General features: G+C 43.3%; 1 protein-coding gene across 5 annotated transcripts in view; it reads left to right on the top strand.

The window, feature by feature from the left end:
• The window catches only part of DNAJC6 (DnaJ heat shock protein family (Hsp40) member C6), a 188463-nt gene that overhangs the window by 128627 nt on the left and 36189 nt on the right, over window positions 1-23647 (top strand). For all 5 annotated transcript variants that reach the window (XM_045291831.1, XM_045291834.1, XM_045291830.1 and 2 more), the window contains exons 2-5: window positions 6286-6436; window positions 7769-7818; window positions 7916-8064; window positions 22685-22807. In XM_045291831.1, the coding sequence (XP_045147766.1) occupies window positions 6303-6436; window positions 7769-7818; window positions 7916-8064; window positions 22685-22807 (456 nt within the window). In that variant the 5' untranslated portion in view covers window positions 6286-6302. The remainder of the gene's footprint in view (window positions 1-6285; window positions 6437-7768; window positions 7819-7915; window positions 8065-22684; window positions 22808-23647) is intronic.

Genomic DNA, 23647 nt, shown 5'->3' with positions numbered 1-23647 from the left:
TGTACAGAACCATAGTCTTAGAAACCCACAGGGGCTGTTTTACCCTATTCCTTAGGGTTGCTATGAATCAGAATCCACTCAATGGCAGTGAGCTTGAGTGTTTTAGTTTTACCTTGTATTAAGCAGCCCTGGGAGCACAGTGTTTTCAGAATTGGACTACCAGCAGCAAGGCAAGGTTAGCAATTGAGGCTTTCTATTCCTGAAAAGGTTTACAGCCTCTGAAAACCAAGGGGGGCAGTTCTACTCTGCCCCATAAGGTTTTTATGCGTCTGAGTTGACAGCAGAATTTGGGTTTTGGTTTACCTTGTTCCAGGCACTGTGCTAAGACCGTACAAAACTAAAACCAAACTCATTGCCATCACATTGCTGCCAACTCATGGCGATCCTTTAGGGTAGCGTAGAACTGCCCCTGTGAGTTTCCGAGACTGTAACTTTTACCAGAGTAGAAAGCCATGCCTTTCTCCTGCAGAGTCGGGGGGTGGTTTTGAATTGCTGACCTTGCATTTAGCAGCCCCAGCATGCTACCACTACACCACCAGGGAATTGTTCAAGAAGCATGATATCTGGTCTCCATGATTTAAGTTCCATGATCTTTGGGGTTGATGGAGGGGGGCAGGGTGGAACCTTTCAAAAATAATTTTAATATAAATCAGAGTGCTGAGTCCTAGGGTGGAGGGACAAAGTGAGATGGGAGAATGGGAGCGTGACAAGCAAAGCCATTCATGAAAGGGGGCAGGAGAGGGCGGATAAGAGCTGAGCCACTGGACCCAGCCAAATCTAGGTTTAAATCTCCATGCTGTCATGACTGTTACATAACTTCACCAAGTAGGTTTCCTCTTTGCTTCTCACCTACTGTTGTGCTTCATGTGAAAAAGATATCTATATATAGCCTTTAGATAGATGCATGGATTTTGAGCATGCATTTAACCATAAAATCTAATCTAAGAACAATTAGTTCTTTTAAGTGACCCTTCTCCATACTTGCCGTTATGAATTGATCACCGATAATCACTATGACTGTTATAACAGAGCATGGTGAAAACATTAGCCATCCAAGTGAGGGGTCAGCTTAGTCCACACGAAGAAGTACACCAACCCATGCGATCTAAGAATTGTAAATAATACAATCTAAGTTCAGAGGAAGGAATTGTATCAGAGCTGAAGTTCTGAGCACCCAGTTTGCAGAAGGCAATGGATGACAGTGAAAGCCCAAATTTCATTTGCAGAGTTCTCGTGTGGATAATGCTCTGTTGAATTTCTTCAGACAAATGCGAATAGTCTTGCCTTCAGCAGACAGATTACTTTGGAAAGTGGATTGCTGCTGACACTGTTAGGTTGAAATTTAACATGTTATTTGTTTCCTCCCTGTCCTGTTTTTCACTTGTTCTAGTTTCTGTTATCTTCTGCTTTCACTTAGACTGAGGTTTTTATATGCTTTATCTTGTTATCATTGTTTGGGTTTGTTGTGTGATTTTCTTTATATAAATTTCAGGATAGGTGAATGTATTGAGACAGTAACTAGTTCCTTAGGGTTATGACAGGGGAGCTTGAGGATTAATGAGGAGCTAATTATATTGGGTATAAGAACGAAACATATATTCTAAAATGGATTGTGGTGATGATTATACAACTTTAAAAAATATATTCAAAATATTGAATTGTATGGTCCATGAATTATATGTCAGGATAACTTCTTTTTTTTTTTTTTTTTAAAGAGCTAGAATACTTATAAGCACCAGCAGTGTTCCTCTTCTCTTTTCTGTGTCCTGACTAGTTTGACAGATAATTTGGGTGTATGAAGGTTACAGATGGACTCTGCAGACTGTTCTGGATTCTGCAGCATTCCAAGGCACTAATGAATACAGGGTACAACTTGAAGGATGGTGAAGATCTGATTTATATATATATATTTTTAGATAATCAAGGATATTTATATCTTTTAATGGGTTGGTGCCTCGGAGTTCTGTTCTGGCATGAAATTGAGAGTCAGAGAGGTCTCCATAATCAGTTTGGTGATATATCAGGGTGTTCTGGCTGGCGTGATAACAAGGGATGACGATGGGTAAAGTGGTCGATGTTTTATACCAGATTATTCTTTATTCATAGAAGAATCTCGTGGCACTGTGGGTTAGTTGTTTAGTTGTTAGCTACAAAGTCAGCACTTTAAACCCACCAGCCACTCTGTGGGAGTAAGATGAGCCTGTCAGCTCTCATCAAGATTTATAGGCTTGGAAACCTGTCCCTGAGAGTCGTAATTCACTTGATGGCGCGGTTAAGGCTTTATTCAAGATGGACTTATTTAAAATGTAGACACAATATGGAGTGTAGCCTCTTCTACACTTTTATTTCATCTAAATTTAGACGTGATATACTCTATATCAGGGGAGCCCTCGTGGCAGAGTGGTTATGCATTGGGCTGCAATCCGCAAGGTCTGCAGTTCGTAACCACCAGCCATTCCTTGGAAAAAGACAGAGCTGGCTACTCCCATAAACAGTTGCAGCCTCAGAAACTCTCAGGCGCAGTTCTACCCTGTCCTGTGGGGTCACTGTAAGTCAGCATCGACTAGATGGCAGTGTGTGGTGATGGTGGTATACCTCGTGCCAATGTGATGTGCCCTGCGTCATATGGAAACAGAGTCCATGAGAGCAGCCTCAGATTTGGGGCTCTCACCTGATTCGCAGAGCCATCCATCGGACAGTTCCTAGCATTGGACCCAGTGGGGGTGATGGAGGCATGGCCACCTACATGATGAGATGGATTTGACTGGTCTGACAGGCGAGAGTGCATTGATTGATGGGATAAAAGGTATGCAGGTGGGAGGTGGAGGAGAGCAAGAGTAGGAAGAGAGTAACTGTGTAAGGTCGTTAAGGACCACACTAATTACTTCTCTTAGACGTGTAAACTGATACAGGGCTGTGAAAATAATGTGAAATGGTGCAAGTTGCATAGGCCTTGGAATTAAATAGACCTAGATTTGAACCCTTGGCTCTACAGTTTGTTTGCTATAGGGTCTTACGTGAGTTGCTTCCCTTCAGTTACCCACTTTTTCTTCATCTGTCACACTGGGGATAATAAACATTCTCCCCCCACGATGTAAATTTCCTATATGAAATTAGACTATCATAAGGGTCCAAGCAGAGCTCCTGGTATACTTGATAGCTCAGTAACTGGGAGACATTAATGTTTCTCCATGTGTCTTATTTGTGTATTCACCAGTATTGATTATTCTTTGTAATTTCTAATTAAGCCTTATGTCAGTATCGATAGCTCTAGTGATGAGGATATGAGACCATGTTGTTGTGATTGTGGGTGCCATTAAATCTGTTCCAACCCATAGTGACCCTATACAAAATATAAAAAAAACACTGCCTGGTCCTAGGCCACTCACAATTGTCATGTGGAGCCCAAGGTTGTAATTAGTTGTGTCAGTTCATCTCACTGCGGCCTTCTTTTTCACTGACCTTCAATATTACTAAGCATGATGTCCTTTGCCAGGGCCTGGTCTCTCCTGATAACATCTCCAAAGTAGATGAGACAAACTCTCGCCATCCTTGCTTCCATGGAACATTCTGGTTGGACTTCTTCTGGCAGACCACAGCACTTTCAGTATTTTCACCAGCACCATAATTTGAATGCACCAATTCTTCTGCAGTCTTCTTATTTATTATTCAACTTGCACAGGCTATGGTGTGATTTCAATAATGTGGCGTGTAGGGCAGGCACACCGCAGTCCTCAGAGTGGTATCACTGCTCTTCAACATTTCAAAGATGGCATGTGCAGCAGAATGCCTGATACAACTTGCACTGGATTTCTTGACTGCTGCTTCTATGAGCAGTGATGATGGATCTGAGCCAGATGAAATTCTGGACACCTTCAGTCTCTTCTCCAGTTGTCATGATGCCCTCTATTGGTCCAGTTGTGAGGATTTTTATTTTCTTTATGTGGAGTTGCAATCCACACTGAAAGCTGTAGTCTGAATTTCATCGACAAATGCTTCAGGTCTCCTTACTCTCAGAGACCAGCTTGTGGCATCTGCACATCAGAGGTTGTTAACGAGCCTTCCTACAAACCTGACGCTGCAGTCTTCTTCTAGTCCACCTTCTTGGATTGTTTCCTTGGCAGCAAAATTAAATAGTAAGGATTGTTTCCTCAGCATGCAAATTAAACAAGGATGGTGAAAGGCCAAAACCCCGATGCACAATTCCTGATTTTAAATCACACAGTTCTGTTTCTGCTTAGATAGTTAAAAGTTAATAGTGATGGAAAAATAGCATCAACATAGGAATTTCTGGGTGTGGCATATAATAATAATAATAATAGTATAGCTACCCTCTATTGATCTCTAAATATATTGGGTGCTATGGTAAAAGCTCTACATAAACTCACTTAATCTTTTTCTATGAGGCAGGCATTATTTTTTATATCCATTTGCTTGACAGGAAGGCGGAGGCTTAGAAAGACTGTAGCATCCCAAGGTGACGTAGCTAGGGGCAGTAAGAAGCCCAGGTGAGAGCAGTTGTAATGGTCTGGACAACGAGGCCGTCTTTAATATTAGCCTTCTCTTCACAGATCCTTCCTTCCTTCCTGTATCAATCTTTCTAGATCTGGTTTTGCTACGGGAGCTACAATTCCCCAAATATTGATAGCTTCAGATAAATAGTAAGAATTAAACGTTATGCATGCTGCGTATTCATCACAGGTCAGCTGGGATCTCTGTGCCATAGGTCCTCACTCCAGGACCCAGGAGCCCCAGGCAGAGTGGCCTCCATCTCGGTCCTCTCTGGTTTCCGTGGGAGAAAGAGAGCGAGAGGGAGCCAGCAAGCTGGGAGAATCGTTGGCTCCTGATTAAATACTCTGGCCTGGAAGTGGCACACAACAACACTTCCATCTGCATATCACAGACTCGCGCTGTGGTTTATACTGAGGGTGATGTTGCTCCCCAGGTGACAGTAACAATATCCAGCTATATTTTTGGCCACTACAACCTGAGCGGAGGGGATGGGACATGCTACTAGTATCTATGGGTACAGGTTAGGAAGGTTGCTAAACAGCATCTCCCCTCACTATGACCCCCCCCACCCCAACAAGGAAGTATCAGGTCCAATATGTTAGCAGAGCCATGGTTGAGAAACCCTGAACTGGAGCTAGTCACATGGCTTCTCCGAAACACCAGGCCCCAGAAAGTTCACCTTTATGATGCTGTCATGAAGAGTCCCCGTGATGCAGTGGTTAAGCACTTGGCCGCGAACTGAAAGGTCAGCAGTTCAAGTCTATCAGCAGTGCTTTGTAGGAGACGGAAGGGGCCGTCTGCTTCTGTAGAGGTTTCAGCCTTGGAAACACTATGGTGCAGTTCTGCTTTGTCCCCCAGGGTCACTAGGAGCTGGAATTAACTCAGGGGCAGTGGGCTTGGGTGGTGTTTGTTTGTTTCTGGTTAAGGAGGGAGAACTTGACTTGACAAATAACCATGAACATCCATACATCTTCAGACCTTACAGCTCTTGGAAGGTCCTTCCGAAGATGTCCGTGATGGAAACTGACTAATAATCTGAGGGTCTGCTAATGCAGCTCGTTTCAGATTAGGGGGCAGATTATCCCTCTGCTGCCCCTCCTCAGTCCCTCTAGCACAGCACTGTGCCAGAGAAGTATGATGCAGTCCACACATGCAATTCAAAATTGTAACAACATAACTTATTAAACTAAATATATCTAACAGCATTTTCATTTCAACATATAATCGATGTAGAAAATGATTGAGTTCTCTTATACTCAGTTTCAAAGACTTGCACTAAATCGTTGGAATCTAGTGTGTATTTCATACTTCCAGTGTGTCTCCATTCAGATTGACAGCATTTCAAGAACTCCCTTGACACCCATGGCTCAAAACTCCAAAACCAAACTCAGTGCCAGTGAGTGGATTCTGACCCATGGCTACTCCATAGGACTGAGTAGAACTGCCTTGTGGGTTTCAGACATGTACATCTTCATGGGAGTACAAAGCCTCACCTTTCTCCCTCGGAGCCACTGGTAGCATTGAACTGCTGACCTTGCCAATAGGGTGGCTGCGTTATTGGATGGTACCACTCTGACAGTTTTTGCTCCTGGGACTCAGGACTTGAGCACTGCTGTGACCCAAGCGTTGCTAGTTCTGAGAGCAGGCTGTACCTTCCAGGAATATTCATCCAGGACTTCTAAGGATGGTCTGCACAGCACTTTAGGAAGGAAGAAGGATTGGCATTGTGGTGGTATGTGCCATCTGACCTCCTTTTCTGTTTTTCATCGACAGGTGCCTCGTCTCCAGACATGGAGCCCAGCTATGGAGGCGGTCTCTTTGACATGGTAAAAGGAGGCGCAGGGAGGCTCTTTAGTAATCTGAAGGACAACTTGAAAGACACCCTCAAAGACACGTCTTCTAGAGTTATACAATCTGTTGCCAGGTATGTTCTGTCTTCATAATTAAGGTGAAACATCTGGTTACCTTCAGCCACGTGTCTGGCTCCAAGTGATAAAATTACATGGAAGCTATGACCGTGCATCTGGTGGCTTCAGCATGTCATCAAAGCCATAAAGTTGGAACCTTTAAAAGCTACAAGTACAGCAAGGAGAACTAAAAACCCAAAGAGACCAAAAAAACCCCCCAAAACCCACTGCCTTCAAGTCACTTCTGACTCATAGCAACCCTATGTAGGGCTTAGAGACTGTAACTTTGTGTAGGAGCAGAGAGCTGCATCTTTCTCCCTCACAGTGATTGGTAGGTATGAATCACTGACCATGATCTGGTTAGCCACCCAAAGCTTACCAGCAGCACCTCCACTCAACCCTTGGTAAATTGGAGTGTAGTGGTTGCCATCACTGGCTCTACAATCATACATCCTGGATTGTAATCTGATACCCGCAAGTCAAAATCAATATGAGGACACACAAGAACGACAACAGGGTGATGCCTACTTTTATTAACCAAGCTCATTCGCCCCTCTGAGCTTTCCTTTCATTCTCTGATAAAGATTTGTCTCTTTTGACAGTTGTAAGGGCTAAGTGAAACAACAAACAATCAAGCAGAAGAAGCCATCCCAATGAATTGTTTCATATCCTACTACTCTTTTGACATTTCTTTAAGAGAAGGCAACCTCTCTCCCCTTATACTACATGAAAATTCTGGCAAACAAGCCATATGAGTTCATTATTATAGGTATTAGGAAATTCTAGGTAATTTTTTTAGCAATCTTGAGTCAAAAATCCAATGTCAAGCCCCATGTATCAATCCACGTTTCAATCTTTACTGGAAGGGGAAATGATCCCTTACCTTCAGTTGCCATCTAGGTCTGGTAGGGAGCAAGAGGGTGTCCCTCGTTCTTTCTCATTCACTTCTTCCTCTGCTCCTTTGCTGCTCACACTTCTGGGAGATTGCTATGTAGATAGAGAGAATGGAAAGATGTGTTAATAAATAAGCAAAATTTTCTATTCTGAGAGTTGGTCTTGTTTCTGAAGCAACATCTAAAGAGGACATTGGAATATACCCGGGGGGGTGGGGGGGTGGAGGGGGTGGGCGGGGGTGGAGGGTTTGCCGTTCTAAGGAGGAGGGCTGACCTTTTCTCTCAGGGGAGTCAAATATGCCTCATGAGCACAGGTGTCATGGGTCCATGAGCACGGGTGTCATGTGTCCGTGAGCACAGGTGTCATGGGTCACAATGTACAGGGGATAACTTTTGACATATTTGGATCATGATAATGAATGCCCTTCTCTGCCTTTTTTTGTTTGTTTGTTTTAGCTACACGAAGGGAGATTTAGACTTTACTTATGTTACCTCAAGAATTATTGGTAAGTTTCTCATATTTATTAAATAATTATTTACATTGATGCTCATAGTGACAGCAGACCCACTCAACCCTTTCTTTCTTTCTGTGACCCCTCCTAGTGATGTCCTTTCCTCTGGATAATGTTGACATAGGATTCAGGAATCAGGTTGATGACATTCGAAGCTTTTTGGATTCCAGACATCTTGACCACTACACAGTGTACAATCTGTCACCCAAGTCTTACCGGACTGCCAAGTTTCACAGCAGGGTAAGGAAGTTAAGGCCTTTGATTCCAGTTTTGAAGACCTCACAGGGCATTTTCAAACTTAAGAGTTATCTCTAAAACCTTAGGGACATGAAGCTAAAACGCTATAAACTCTGGACACTTCTATCCACATAATATTTACTAGGCTGGTTTGCCTTGAAGATATATTCAGCAAAGTGTGTCTCAATAAAGTGTGACAACACTAATTTGGGGCTACAATCCTTTGTGAGGCACAGCTCATATCGCCTGTGACATTCAAGTGAGAGGCTGAACTGCTAGGCACGACACGTGGCTGCTCTTTTGTGCATCACTAGTACGCCTTTGTAGCTGTTACTGTGGTGAGCTCTCCTCAGGTCAGCTCTGGACTTGAGAAGACTATATGCCCAGTGGAAGGAGATGATGCCTGCGCCGGCACCTTCCCCAGGATGCACTGCAGATCAGACCACTGTGATCCATGAGGTTTTCCTTGGCGAATGTTTGGAAGCGAATATCCAGGCCCTTCTTCCTAGTCTGTGTTGAGTCTGGAAGCACCGCTATCTTAGTCGGTTCAGCACCATAGCAACTTGCAAGACTCTCCTGCATATGAGGGTGGGGGTGGAGGGGACTGACTGCACATGCCATGCTTTGGCTAGGAATTGAACCAAGGTCTGTTACATAGAAGGTGGGAAAATGTTACCACTAAATCACCAGGGCTCTTCCTTATTGTTAGTTGAGCATCAAGGTGTAGCTAAATCTATAGGTGATATACATAAATCAGTACAGACACACATTGCCAGTGTTAGTGGAAATAATATTTTGGACATTCAGTAAAAGTGCTATGATAATTATTTCTTTTGTAAGAATTAATGCCAAACTAGCTCTTGTGGCATAGCTTACAAATTGGGCTGAGATCTGCCAGGCCCACAGTCCAAAAGCACTATACGCTCTGCTGGAGAAAGATGGGGCTTTCTACTCCCGGAGACGGTGATAGCGCGGGAACTCACAGGGTCACTGTGAGCCGGCGTTGACTCGATGGCGTGAGTTTGGGTTGCGTCCCAAGGAGTTGGAGATTGAAAAAGCCCCGAAAGCCCAACTCTTATAAGATGATAGTGGGCTCCATTTTCCCATCACTCTTCCCACTTCTCTTTATCTCTGCATTCTGCAAACCGCTGTGTCCCACAGAACTCATGAAAGTTTGCACATGTCTCATGCAATGGTTCAGTCCCAAATCCTAAGGTCAGGCATGAGTAAGCCAGATGCTAGGCCGGAGGACATGCCCCATTCCTGATTCTTGCCGGTGATGAGACCATACCCCCTGCTGCTCAGTGGGCACATTTTGTATGCATCAGGATGGCATTGCAGGGAATCCTGTTCACAGTTACTTACAGTCGAATCCTATCAGTGTCTTTCCCCACCATCTTATCAGACCCATGCAGAGAAAAGTTGTTTAGTGGGAGTTACATGGTATAATCAAATTCCCCCCAAATATTCTGTATCTTTTTTATGCATATATTACCCTGGGCTTCTTGGCAAGATGTTCCAGGAGGCATTGGCCGACTACTAATCTTAATTAGCCAGGCCTTTTCCCAGGCCACTCCAGAAACAGTTTTCTTTCTCCTCTCAGCTGTAACATATAATTCCTTAAATCCATTATAGGTAACAGTAACCAAGAGAAGCATTAATCAAAGAGTGTGGCCCCATTTCCACCCTCTGCTAAAGTGAGAACCTGAAGCTCATCCTATTCCTGTGTGTTAGCAGATAATGCCCTAAAAAATGGGATGATAACCATAGGTGTATGGAATCCAGAAATATAATATTCCACGTAAGGGATTATGGCTGGAAGGGCCAAGTAAATTGAGTATAACTCAAGTGCCTTTTTTATTTAAAAAACAACCCTCAAACTCACGACATTGAATCGATTCCGACTCATTGAGACCCTACAGAAGAGAGTAGGGTTGTTGCTGTGAGTTTCCAAGCCTGTAGATCATTTTTCCAACAGCTTTATTGGCACATAAGTTACGTATCATACAATTCAACAGTCCAAATCATTAAATCATATCAAGAAAAATTTACAATCATTACCACATCAATTTTAGAACATTTCCGCCCCTGCCCCGTACTTAAATGACCTGTAAAATGAGTTGTACAATCACAATCAGTTCTAGTGTTCCCTACCTCTCCCACCTTCATTATTTACTCCCAATTTTCCTTACCCTCCCTTTCACTCACCCCCTACCCTTACCTCCCCTATAAACCCTTGTGTCAGTTAGTATCACTGTGCATCCACTCCTTCTGTGCATCACAAACTGAGAGGCTCAACAGAAACAATAAAAAACAAAATCAAAATAAGGTAGTAAGGATAAAAGAATAATAATATAAAGACAAAAATATAAATAATGTGTAAGAGAGAAAAGACCCCCATCAAATTTTAAAAGGCTGGGAAGAAATTTCTGTCATGGAACCAGTAAGAGATATTTACACCCAGAACAAATTCAGGTCGTGTCTGTTGGGAGGTCAACTGCCGAGTATCGAGTTCGATCCAGCACACACACAAAGAAATTAAAGGGGGAAAAGTGAGCTACCAGGAGGAAAGCAGAAACCCGCATGTATAAAGAAGTACAGCATTGCCAGTCACCCACTGGGGTATCCGTCGACTGCACTGTTATCATCGTATTTCCCCAGGACCCAGCACTTCAGACACTGTCAGTGTGAGGAGTCTCTACGAGTACCATTCCACCTCGAGCCTCAACTCACAAGTTTTTGCCCTGCACAGTTTGTTCTCTCCTTCGATTGGGCACTGTTGACCCCCTAGTAGGGGGATAGATGCCATGGGGGACCTTCCTGCATCAGTTCTTCTAAGTGCAGATCCCTGCTCAACAGATCACAGCCTGTGTGTCACTGCAGGGTGGACATTGAGGTACTACATATTTGATGATGGTGGGTCCCTTTCCATTGGGCACCCACTGAGCCGGGGTTTTCCCCCAAGGTCCAGTAACTGCCACTTCCACATTCCTGGAGCGGCCACTCTCTGCTTCCTCTCCCATACAAGTACCCCAGTCCTCAGTCCAAGGGTGCAGGCCGCTTCCAGGCAGAGTTCAGTGCACTCAGCGGGGCCTCTATGGGAAGTCCTTCTGGTGAACCCCTGCATGATGCCAAGCTGCCTGCCAAGTCCGCTTCCATGGGCCTCCACAGGGTAGATGGTCCCTTCTCCTCGTAAGACTGTAAATCTTTAAGGCAGCAGAGACCCTCATTTGTCTCCCAAGGCTGCTGAGTTTGTCCCTTTGACCTTGAGGTTAGCAGCCCAACGCAAGACCCCACTGTGTCACCAGAGCGCCTTGCCTCTCTCGTCAGTAGTGTTCATCCTGTAGGTTTCCTGTTACAACTACTACTACTAGTTACTACTCTACTACTATTACTACTTTACTAGTGGGAACAGCATCCAATACAAGGGGGCGTCAAAAAGTTCATGGAAAAGTTCCATGATCTTTCAGTTCCAGTTGACTGGGAACTTTCTGAAGCCTTCTCTTGTTTGTAGAGCATTTACATTGTGGCAAGAACTTTATATACAGCATCTGATTTAATTCTCTCATCAGTTCCCTAAAGTAGGTGAAGAAAAGGAGGCACAGACCGATAAGGTAACTTGCCCGCGACCACACAACTATTAAGACTTGTGTTGTTACCGCTGCCCTAGGCTGAAAGTGTTATTGAAGAGGCTGGAGTACCACGTGGTGGAGCTTTCTGTGCTAGACAGAGAACGCGTTATTCCTGGTTTCAGGCTGGCTGTGGAACTATGAGAAACAGTCAGGTTTGAATCTGAGTTGAGTCTGATGTTTCTGGTCACAAAATTATTGATTTATTCACAGAAGTAAGACTTTTTCTCTCCCAAGAGAATCTTCAATAATAGACATCCAAGTCTATAAAAATATAGAAAGTTCTACAAAGAGACCCTTTAAATTAAAAGTGAAACTTGCTTTCAAATATGAATCTGGTAGTAGGTGCCCATGCCTAGTGTCTAGGATCTCAGTTTAATGCCTTGGATACCGGACTACATTTTGCTTTAAACCCTAGTTGCCACTGATAATCCCTGGGCATCATTTTCCTTATCTGTATCGACCACAGGAAGGTTGTTCTCTGTGCTTTCCAGGACCCCTTCACACTCTAATGCTCTGTGTAATATGTCTTCTGTGGTTCCTTCAGAGCGTTCCCCAAAAGGCAAGATGTACCCAGTGGTTCTCAAATTTTAGTGTTCATCAGAATCCCTTGGGGAGTTTGTTAAAGATGGATTGTTAGGTTCCTGCCCCAAGGTCTCTGATTCAGTAGGACAACGGTGGGGCAAGAAGTGACCAAGCTTCCAGGTGCTGCTGCTGCTGCCCCCCAGGGGACCATCCTTTGGGAATGGATGTAAATCTTCTGGATCCATTTGGTCTAAATTGCTGTTGCGATGAAGCTGTTAAATGCAGCTCTTTAAACCCTCCTGTAATAAGCTATCTGACTCCCATTCCATCCATTACCTAATTCAGAGCAAGCGAATTAATATCAAACAGAAACCTGGCAGGTATTGTGTGTCTAAGTAGTATACAACTTCTTTTGAATTGATTTTTCTTGTGTGAAGACTCAGTCAATTTTCATAAATGCAGGATCAGGGAATATTCTGCGTAATATTTCATAGAAATCTTAATTGATTTTGAAAGAGCTACGATAGTCTGGAACATTTCCCCCTAACACTGAATACGAATGTAATACCGTGAGAGACGCAGTCCCACACATGGATAACAAAGGTAATCCCTGCCCTGTGGCATATTGCTCTTTGTTTTTGCCCTTCCTGCCCTTAGTGATATGTGTTATGAGGGATATGAGGACTGCAAGGAGTTTGTGGGATATGCCATTATCTTTACATTCTATCTTTGCAAGAACTTTTTTACAAGGTTGCAGCCAGTGATTTGCTGATGTTATCATTCTCAGATGTAATGTCTTCAGCCCCAAAAGATAAAGATCAGATTTATAAATGTTCTGATAATTAAAGGCAATAATAATGAAAACTAAGAACAATTAAAAAAAGAGTTAGTCAATGTACATCTGAACCAACTTACAACAAAATGCTATCATTATCCCCTAATGATATCTTTAAATTAACAGACTCTATGTGTAACTAACTCCACAACATGTCTGTCAGTTTGTCATACCGTGGTGGCTTGTGTGTTGCTGTGATGCTGGAAGCTGTGTCACTGATATTTTAAACACCAGCCGAGTCACCTAAATTGAACCAGTTTCAGCAGAGCTTCCAGACTAAGAACAGACTATGAAGAAGGGATAAGCTGTTCACCTCAGAGAAATTAGCCACTAGCAACCCTATGCACGTCATTCAAAGATAGTGGTGAAAACCGCATGAGCTTCCGTTAGCAGGCCATGGCGGAGACGGTGTCTGAGGAGGAGCGCCTCGGTTGGAAGGTGCTCAGAATAAGACTGCGGAGTGTCTGCTCCTCAAAGTCAGTCGACCATGTGACTGGGATGTAGAGCCCACAGGACCTTCCTTTGCTCATGGACATGACGCACAATGAGAAGAAATGGCTGCATACATCAATTAATAGTTGGAACTTGGAATATATGAAGTATGAATCTAGGAAAATTGAAAGTTTTTAAAAATGAAATAACACATAAAGATTGATATTCTAGGTGTTCATGAGCTGAAATGGACTGATATTGGCCATTTTGATCAGAAAATTGCACAGTTTATTATGCCAGAAATGGGGGGGAAAATCAAGAAGAATAGAGTGCATTCATTGCCAAAAAGGGAATTTCAAGGTCTGTCTTCAAGTACGATGCTGTCTGTCATAGGGTAATGTCCAGCCCCGTATAAGGACTTCTAATCAATACAACTAGTATTCAAGCTTATGCACCACTCATCCAACCTAGTGAGCAGATATTGAAGAGTTCTACCAAGGTCTTCAGTCTGACTTTTGTCAAACATGCCATCAAGCTGCACTGATAGTTATTGGCCCTTAGAAGGCAAAAATTGGAAACCAAGAGAAAGAAAGAGTGGTTGGAAAATATGGTCTTCATGATAGGAACAAAGTAGAGATTGATTGTTGCTTGTTCATAGCAATTGCTTTTTTCAACAACACAAAAGGTGACTATACACACAGACTTCTCCAGATGGAAGAAATAAAATTTGCTACATCTGTGGGAACAGACAATGGAGAAGCTCAATATCAGCAGCTAAAACAAGGCCAGGGGCTGAGTGTGGAACAGCTCATCAATTGATGTAAGTTCAGGAGCCCTAGCATAGTAGTTATGCTTTGAGTTGTGTTACACAAGGTCTGCAGTTTGAACCACCACTCCTGTAATGAGTTAGTCTCAGAAACACAGGGGTGATCCTCTCCTGCCCTGTAGTTGGCATTGACAAGCTGAAGAAAATGCTAATAAGTCCATGAGATCCAAAATGCACCGCTGAGTGTGCCCCACCCACATTTCGAGAAGGTCTCAACAATAGTACTGACAGAGACCTGATGATCTGTGGGAGGACATCAAGAACATGATTCACCAAGAAGGAAAAAGATAATTAAAAAAGACAAGAGTGAAGAAAAGATCAAAGTAGAGACTCTAAAGCCAAATGGGAGAAATGATGACATAAAAGAACTGAACAGAAAAAATGTAATGGCTTGAGAAGACAAAAGTCAAATATTACAATAAAATGTGCAAAGATCTAGAGTTAGAAAACAAAAGGGGAAGAATGCACTCAGCATTTCTTAGACTGAAGGAACTCAAGAAAAATTCAAGTTTTGAGTTACAATAGTGAAAGATTCTATGGACAAAATATTGAATGATGCAGGAACCATCCAAAGAAGATGGACAGAACACACGAGTCACTACCGAAAAGAACTAACTAGTCGACATTCATTCATTTCAAGAAGTAGCATTTGAACAAGAACCAATGTAATGAAGGAAGAAGTCCAGGATGCACTGAAATACTAGCTGAAAACAAGGCTCCAAGAATTGGTGGAATGTCAATGGAAGTGTTTCAATAAGCTGATGAAGCACTGGAAACACTCACCTGTGCTAGGAAATTGGGAAAACAGCTACTTGGCGAACTAACTAGAAGACATTTGTATTTATACCCATTCCAAAGAAAGGTCACCCTACAGAATGCACAAATTATAGAACAATGTCATTACTATCACTTACGTAGAATGTTGCTGAAGATCATCCAACAATGCTTGCAGCACTACATTCACAGGGAGCTGTCAGAGGGCCTGGCCTGATTGGGAAGAGGACATGGAACAAGGGATATCATTACTGATGACAAATAGATCTTGGCTGAAAGCAGAGAATACTAGAAAAGATGAAAGATGTTCCCTTGTGTTTTATGGACTATGCAAAGGCATTTATTTGCCTGTGTAGATCATAACAAACTATGGAGAATACTGAGAATAATGGGCATTCCAAAACATTTCGTTGTGTTCGTGGGGAACTTCTACTTGGACCAAGAAGCAATTGTGTGAACAGAGCAAGGGAAGACAGAGTGGTTTAAAATCAGGAAAGGTACGAGACACGGGTGTAGCCTCTCAGCACACTTATTCATTCTAAGCTGAGCAACTAGCCAGGGAAGCTGGAGGATGTGAAGAGTGTGGCATCAGGATTGGAGGATGGCGTATTAACAGCCTTCCATGTGCCGATGCACAGATGATATTACCTCACTTGGTGCAAGTGAGGAGGGCTTGATGCACTTGCTGATACAGATGAAAGACTGCAGACTTCAGTAACAGCAACATTATGTAACTAGAGATGTCTTGACCTGACTTATTCTTTCCAAAGGAAACTAGAATTGAGCATCTTCCCAGGGCTGCTCTCACTTGTTCTGGGAGAGCAGGGAACTTGTTTGTTTTGTTTGCTGCCTGGAACAGTGCCTGGTATTGCTAATGAACATTCCTCAAAGGGATTGATGTGCCAGGAATTATTAGACAATGTAGATACAGCATAAACACTTGGTTCTTGTTCTTAAAGCACTAAGACCTAGCCTAAGAAAGAACTCAGGGCATTCTGAAGACAAACACCAGTAATACTTAGAGTCCTCACCAAGGAGACGAGTGAAAGGGGACCACAGTGACAGCGGGGGGTGGGGTGGGGGTGTTAAAGTATGAGTAAGAATTATATAGTGAAAGGAATGGGGCTATCTTGTCCACCAAACCGCCGAGTGTGATTTAGGAGGACCTTCATTATCTAGCTTCTGCTTGCCTCTTTAGCGTCATCTTCCACTATCTTCATTGTCCAGACAGCCCATGGTCTAATCAGGAGTGTGTGCATGCGCGCTTGAGTCTACCAAAAAGTGCTTACGTGTGTGGTGTATGCAAACACAATACACACAACCTCTTTGCATGAGCTGCTCCTTCTCTTGTAGTAAGTCCACCACACCAGCTATGTTAGGCTGGGTCGACTAGAGAAACAAATCTAGGGACACTCATATATGTAAGAGAGAGCTTTATATTAAAATTGTATATTGTATTCAATAGCAATTGTATATTGAGAAAACATCCCAGCCCAGTCCAGATCAAGTCCATAAGTCCAATATTAGCCCATATGTCTGATACTAGTCTATAAATTCCTCTTTAGACTCATGCAGAACATGCAGTGATGCCCAATGCAGGAAGATTACAGGCCGGGGAGTGAAAAGTCTTGTGGATGCAGTAGTGGTGGAAGCATCTCAGCACTTGTACGGGTCTCCACGTGGCTCCTACAGCTCTCTGAGTGTGGCTCTTCAACAGGAAGGTGAAGCAGAGAAAGAGAGCTCTTACAGGTCTCACTCAGCAAGTCTCCCCATGGCTTATCAACAGGAAGTCAAAGACAGAGAGAGAGAGAAAGTTCCCAGAGCCCTTATGAGAAGGCCTTGCCCCCCAGGGGGCATCATCAGACTGTGACCTGATTGACAGGCTAGACCCCACCCCGTCACTCCTAATACCCTCAAGTTGAACCGAGTTTGTGTAACCACCACACCGGTCCAAGCTCCACCCCTTTACTGTTAACCGAACTTCTCTAAGGCAGTCATTTCCTCATGCCACAAACTTTTCCGGTTCTGTCCTTTAAAACACAGCATAGTAGTACATTGATAGCCCTTCCCGGGACAGTTCCAGAACTTGGCAGAATGTAACTGGACCTTCTGACCTGACTTCTACAGCCCTTGTATCTCAAGTCCCAACATCTTAGTTTTCATTTTAATCCCCCAGGCCCCGTTTGGGCACATGTGCCCTTGTGGGCAGTGGTTGGTCAGTGGTGGCAGTCTGACCTTCCCGGTGGATTCAGCCTTCACGACTGTACCTCGCTGCCCGCTCTCACCTCTCTATCCGTGAAGGCTCCAACTGCACTCGACACAGAGGAAAAGCCTGCTGAACTGCTTGGAAAAGCTGTGCTGCGTAGCAATCTGATCCTTAACCGGTCGTGGGAGTGGTGCAAGACTGACTGGGCTCGCAGTAGACGCGAGCCAACGTATGGCAGTTTACAGCAGCAGCACATCTCTGCAAGCTCTTACTCCTTTCTCCTCCCCACATCAGCAGACAGACAGACAGACATGTATGTGTAGACACACATGACAAAACATTTGCCTGTTCCATTTTTACATGTGTAATTCAATGCCATTGATTACATTCATTTTTCTGTGAAACCATTATCACAATCCTTTTCTCAATTATTCTACCATTAACCAAAACTCAGTGCTCTCTAAGTAGTAACTTCCCCAATCCTTCTCCCTACAACTAGTAGCCACTGATCGGCTTTGGTCGCTACACATTTGTCTATTTTATGTAAGTGGCTACAGTCTATACATATATAATATGTGTCTTTATTTCACTCAGCACCGTGTTTCATCGCAGTTTACATAGTTCAGGACTTCATCTCCCTTTGTGCAGTAGTCCCTCGGATGCCTGTACCACCGTTATTTAGCCAGTCTTCTGTGTGCACATTCAGGTTGTGCACACCTTCCCGCTGTTGTGGATGGTGCTGATGCTTTTTGGTTGTTGTCAGGTTTCTGTTTGAATTCCTGATTTCCATTCTTTTGAGGAAATATCTGTGGCCCAACTGGGCCTTTTAGTATCGTTCATGATGTTGATTCTCTCCAAACCATGGAATCTTACAGAATTGTCCCATTTTCATAAAAGCTTGATTTGTGGAAATGATAGTGTCATCTTGGATTTCTTGATGAGCTCAGGGTTGCGTGAGGTGAACTTTTTCCCCTTTCCACTTCCTCTCCACTGTTCGCCAGGGTGCTGTAGCACCCTGATGCTTCTGATTTGATTTCGTGGATGGGGAGGGAGGTTAGCTGTGCACAGGGACTTGGCCCCAGTGTTTTTGTCTCTGCTTCCAGCACCCGGCGTCAGTGTCACGACAGGAAAATGGGAGTAGAAAAACATTCACTGGCCTTTGAGCCGGGGAACCAGGGACTGCACAGGCAATTCCTCACGCTCTACTTCTGTGGCCTTGCATGAAATGAATGTCTCAACCTTGGTAAAAGACAGCATGGCCTGAAGCCATATCACCACTACACAGATGTAAGATGGAATTCTTGCCTTTTTATGATTGTTAATAATCAGTCATCAGACAGCATGCTTATGCAAATAACACCGATTTTTTTCATTGTTATTTTCTTGAGGTGAAATTCGCTTATCATATGGAGATTTTAAACATAAAAACAACAACTCCAGATTCACATCTTAAATACTGCTCCTTCTTGCACATGTCACCTCACCTCTTCTGTGTCTGTTTCCTGCTGTTGAAAGGAAGGATGACAATAAGAATATTTATCTCGCAAGTACTTTTAGAAGACTTCTGTAGGTGTGTTGTAAGAAATACATTTAATACCCAAGTCTGGCTTTGAGTACGAATTCAGTAAGTGTCTGTTTAACATTGACAACACATGTCAAATAGACAATTGACTGAAAGATTCCTGTCTTCCAGAAACAGTGTCCCAAATTCCTAAGTACTGAGGCATGGGACTTGAGTCGGATCTCTGGCGTCCCTTGTGCTATAGTGCTTCAGCAAGTGGAATGCTTCTGCCATGCAGATGATCCGGTGCTGGGGTGATGAAGAGATACAAATCGATTGACATCCAGTCCAGGTTATGCCGTAGCCTCCGTCCCAATGGGTGCTACCACGGCGGCCTTGTAATACATATGGTACTCTCTGATGCCCAGACGGCAGGAGGCATTCCGAGAGAATGGAGATGGCAGGGTGAATGCCACGTACTGAGCAGCATGTGTAGGACACAGAGTAGTGAACCCCGGAGAGCTACAAAAATAGCTTACTGTGATTGAATTTCTTCTCTTTATTTTTTTAATGTTTTTTTTTCTTCTTCCCCTTTTAGACAGAGCACATGCCTTTAAAAAAGTTCTAATTGCATGTTTGCTTAGTGGTGTGTAATTATATATCAAGTAAATATGTAATTATGGAGTGCTTTAAATTAATATTATTTACTTGATTGATTTAATGATTCTGGTGCTATTAGTCTATTGTGCTGAGGACAGTTTAGCCAACTTTTCGCTGAGGATCATTAAGCAAATTTACATTGGCATGTGGAGAATTGCAAACAGATGACAAAATAATAATTTATAAATTATCGAGGGTTCATGAGGGAGGGAGGGAGGGGGAGCGGAGAGGGAGGGGAAAAATGAGGAGCTGATGCCAGGGGCTTAAGTGGAGAGCAAATGTTTTGAGAATGATGAGGGCAATGAATGTACAAACGTGCTTGACACAATGGATGGATGGATGGATTGTGATAAGAGTTGTACGAGCCCCTAATAAAATGATTTTTTTTAAGTTAGTTAAAAAGTTATTGATTGGGAAAACAAATTTCTTAGACTTTCATACTCTTGTCACCAAAAAACAACACTGACATTGATCCCCTGTAACTTGCTCAGGACAGTGTGCATATTGACAAAATGTATCAGAAAGAAAGACGTACCCTGTTGAGCACATGTGACCCACGAACATCGGGCCCTGGTGCAGAAACGAATATGCCACCCTCTTGCTCCTCGTGAAACACAGTGTCCAGAGGGGAGAGAAGGAAGCTCGTGGATATTGTTTCTGTGTGCTTTCTGGCCTGAGGGGCTCGTCTTCTGGCAGTCTCCCCGACAACGTTCTGCTGCTGTTCATGAGAGGTTCTGTTTCAGACAAGGCTCCACTCCTCCCCACACGGTTTTCGGTGGCCAGTTCCATAGAAGTGGACAGCCTATTCCTTCTTCACACTCTGCTCTTAGCCTGGAAGTTTGGCTAAAACCTATTCGCTTTGGGTGACCCTGCTGCTATTGGAAATACCAGTCACATAGTGTGGTAGTGGCATCATCTGGTGTCAGTTTGGGGCTTGAGAGGATTAAGAGTGAAGGGGTGGGGTCTAGTCTGTCAATCAGATCATAGTCAAGGAGGCCTCTGTGTAGGCCTGGCCTTCTCCTGGGAATTCTGGGAAATCCGCTATTTCCTCCTCGGAGGCGAGAGACACCTCTCTCTCCCTGCTCACTCCCTGGGAGACATTGCAGCTGGCAAAACACATGGAACTACACTAGTGCCCTGAGCTGGAAAAGCCACATGAACCTACCCCGATACAGCCCTGGGTGCTGGAGAACCCATGTGGAGACCCCTGCCAGCACTGATATGCGTACAACACTACTGACCCAGAAGACTTCCATCCCATTGGCCTGTGATCTTCCTGCATTCAGCATCATTGCATGTGTTTCATGAATCAAAAGAGGACTTCATAGATTGGTATCAGACATATGGGCGAATATCGGACTTATGGGCTTGGACTGGACTGGGTTGGGATGCTTTCTTCATGTACAATTACCCTTTATATAAAACGCTTATACACACGAGTGTCTATTAATTTGTTTCTTTGGTCTACCCGGACTAACACACATAGCTTCCAGCATCACAGCAATACCCAAGGACCATCACAGTTCTACAAACTGACAGACAAGTGGGGGGTAGAGATAAGGAGTTAATCAGAATACAAATGGAAAGTAAAGATAGCATTTAGTATGTTTGCATTGTGCCACTTAAACCTCACAACAATCACATAATGCTGATTTGCGCTTTGCACACAGAAACGTGAGGCTCTGAGCAGTTAATAGCTAACTTAAGGTTAGTCAGAAAATCTGTGAGAGAACTAAAGCAAAAACCCTGCATGTGGCTTAACCTTGTGATTATGGATAAAAGCATCAAATGATGTGAATGGACCAGTAAACCCACTGCCATTGCCATCTAGTCAGTTCCAAATCTTAGTGACCTGGGTACAAAGACAAGTAAGCCTTTCTGTCTGAGCAGCCTATGTAAACTGCCATTGTGCATCTTGTACCTCATGGCCATTGAGCTTGGACTTTTGTATCTCATGATTCCTTTACTTAGACTCCTAGCAGCTCCTAACTGGTCCCTCTGACTGAGTATCCAATCTCCGTCCTGGAGCTTGAGAGAGCTTTGGAAAATGCAGACCTGAGAGTTGCCCTCTTTCTTAAATGCTTCTCGGAGCTCCTTACAAGATGCAGTACCTTGTATGATATGCCCCTCAGTTGTTCACTCTTGCCATACTGGATTTCATTCATTTTTTCCCTAAGCATAGCCAACTCTAGTGATCCTGGCTTTGGTAGCCATTTAGTAATAATAACAAACCTAAAACCAAACCACTGCCATCCAATTGATGCTGACTCAGAATTAATAATAATAGTTAACATTTATTGAGAACTCTGTGTGCATAGCCCTTTTAGTTCGTTGTCATTGAGTACTTGAAATGTTGCTTGGTAAGTAGGTATAAATTGCTGTATTTTATGAAGAAACTCTTAGAAAAGGCATACCATTTTCTCAAGTCCAAACTTGTGTATATAGTTTTAGTTTAAATTAATTAATAACTCATCAACAAAGGCTCCTGCCTAGTACGTAGAAGCAGAGGATCATTTAAGCCCTGTGCTGCTGTCACACAGCGACAGGACCTGTGCTCGGAAGAGCTGGCTCGCACTGATCGGCAGTATATCTAGGGACAAAGCCCCCTCTGGGATTCAGTTATCTCATATTAACGCCTCTCACATCACTGTGCACATCAGAGCCAAGCAACACCCTTGAAACATGGTCCATACTCTGTAATATACTGCATGAGAAGTGTGTGAATTGAGTGGCTGTGGACGGCCCCCAGCCCCCATGGCAGGCCCGCCACTAAAGGAAGAAGAAACGAGAGCCCAGGCAAACCTGCATTAACTCTCTGTGCAGCATGTTTCTTGTTACCTCTAAAGCTGAGGTAGAATTAGAGCGAATGCAGGATTTATAAAATAATCCTATAATTAAATATCTTGTAGGCTGGTCAAAATATTTTATAGTTAATAGGAATTAAACTTTATGTAACCTTAGAGGATTTAAAAAATCCAGATGTGTACTCTACATGGTGCAGCTTAATTTAAAATACATTTTGAATATGTTTTCATACACTCACAGGAACAGAATCTTTTCATTAAATACTGGCTGTATGAAACATCTTTGTGTGACTGGACATTGCTCTCAGCTCTTCCTGCTTGTGTGAACTGAAGGTGCAGTGTCGGCTTCAGGAGGGCTTGTTTGGTGTGATACCTTCTTACGGAGAGGGAGTGGCATGGAGGATTCATTTCCTTTTGCTCTATTCCCTTAGGTCTCAGAATGCAGTTGGCCCATTAGGCAGGCCCCCAGTTTGCACAACCTCTTTGCTGTGTGTCGGAATATGTATAACTGGCTACTACAGAATCCCAAAAATGTCTGTGTCGTACACTGTTTGGTGAGTAATCTTTCTATTGGTGGTCGTTGGATGGTTTAATTTGGTCAGAGAAGCTAGCCTAAGGTGGGTGGGAGACATTTGAGTCCGATAATCATATCTTGAGCCCCTTAGGAGATAGATGATGTGAAGGATGTAAAAATGAAGGAAGAGTTTATATTAGGCCTTCACGTTGAATTACTAGTGGGAGAAGTAGATACGTACCTAGCTCACTAAGTATTATAAAAGTGCCAAATAGAAAATGTTTTGAAAATGATGATGGCAGCATATGTACAAGTGTGCTTGATAGAATTAATGTATGGATTGTTTTTAGAGCTGTAAGAGCCCCCAATAAAATGATTTATTAATTTAAAAAGTGTCAAATATCAAAGAGGTCAAAACAAGAGCTGTGGGCACACAGGTAAAGCAACAATTCCTCAAACTCTGTCTGCATACAATTGACATGACAATGTTGACATAGCCTGTAAACACACTATTTGTGTTTGAGCAAAAATGAAATAAAAAGACACGGTGCCCTCCAAGTGTACCAATGGATTAAGTGCACTGCACAGCAATTCCCAGGGAGACTGGTCCGTTGTTAACAAGTGACTTCCTGGATTTCCTTCCCCAACTACTCCTCTGGACCTTGTATCTGTCCTTCAGAACTCAGCCTTCACCTGAAAAAGAGCTAAGGATTCCTGTTGATTGAAAGATCAGTAAAAATGCATGGGGTCACTTAGCCTGAATTTGAGGTAGTTTGACTTAGGGTTCTGTTAATAGAAGCATAATGTTCAGTTGAGAGGAGGTGATACTCTCTCTGGTTATGTCAGAATACCTCTGACATGTTGCATGTCACACCTCGCT

Source organism: Echinops telfairi, unplaced genomic scaffold (genome assembly GCF_000313985.2).
Source record: "Echinops telfairi isolate 266 unplaced genomic scaffold, ASM31398v2 ScPeMD7_443;HRSCAF=831, whole genome shotgun sequence".
Classification (NCBI taxonomy): Eukaryota; Metazoa; Chordata; class Mammalia; order Afrosoricida; family Tenrecidae; genus Echinops; species Echinops telfairi.
The sequence above is the reverse complement of the archived record's forward strand: the minus strand, read 5'-3'. Positions and strand labels throughout refer to the sequence as shown.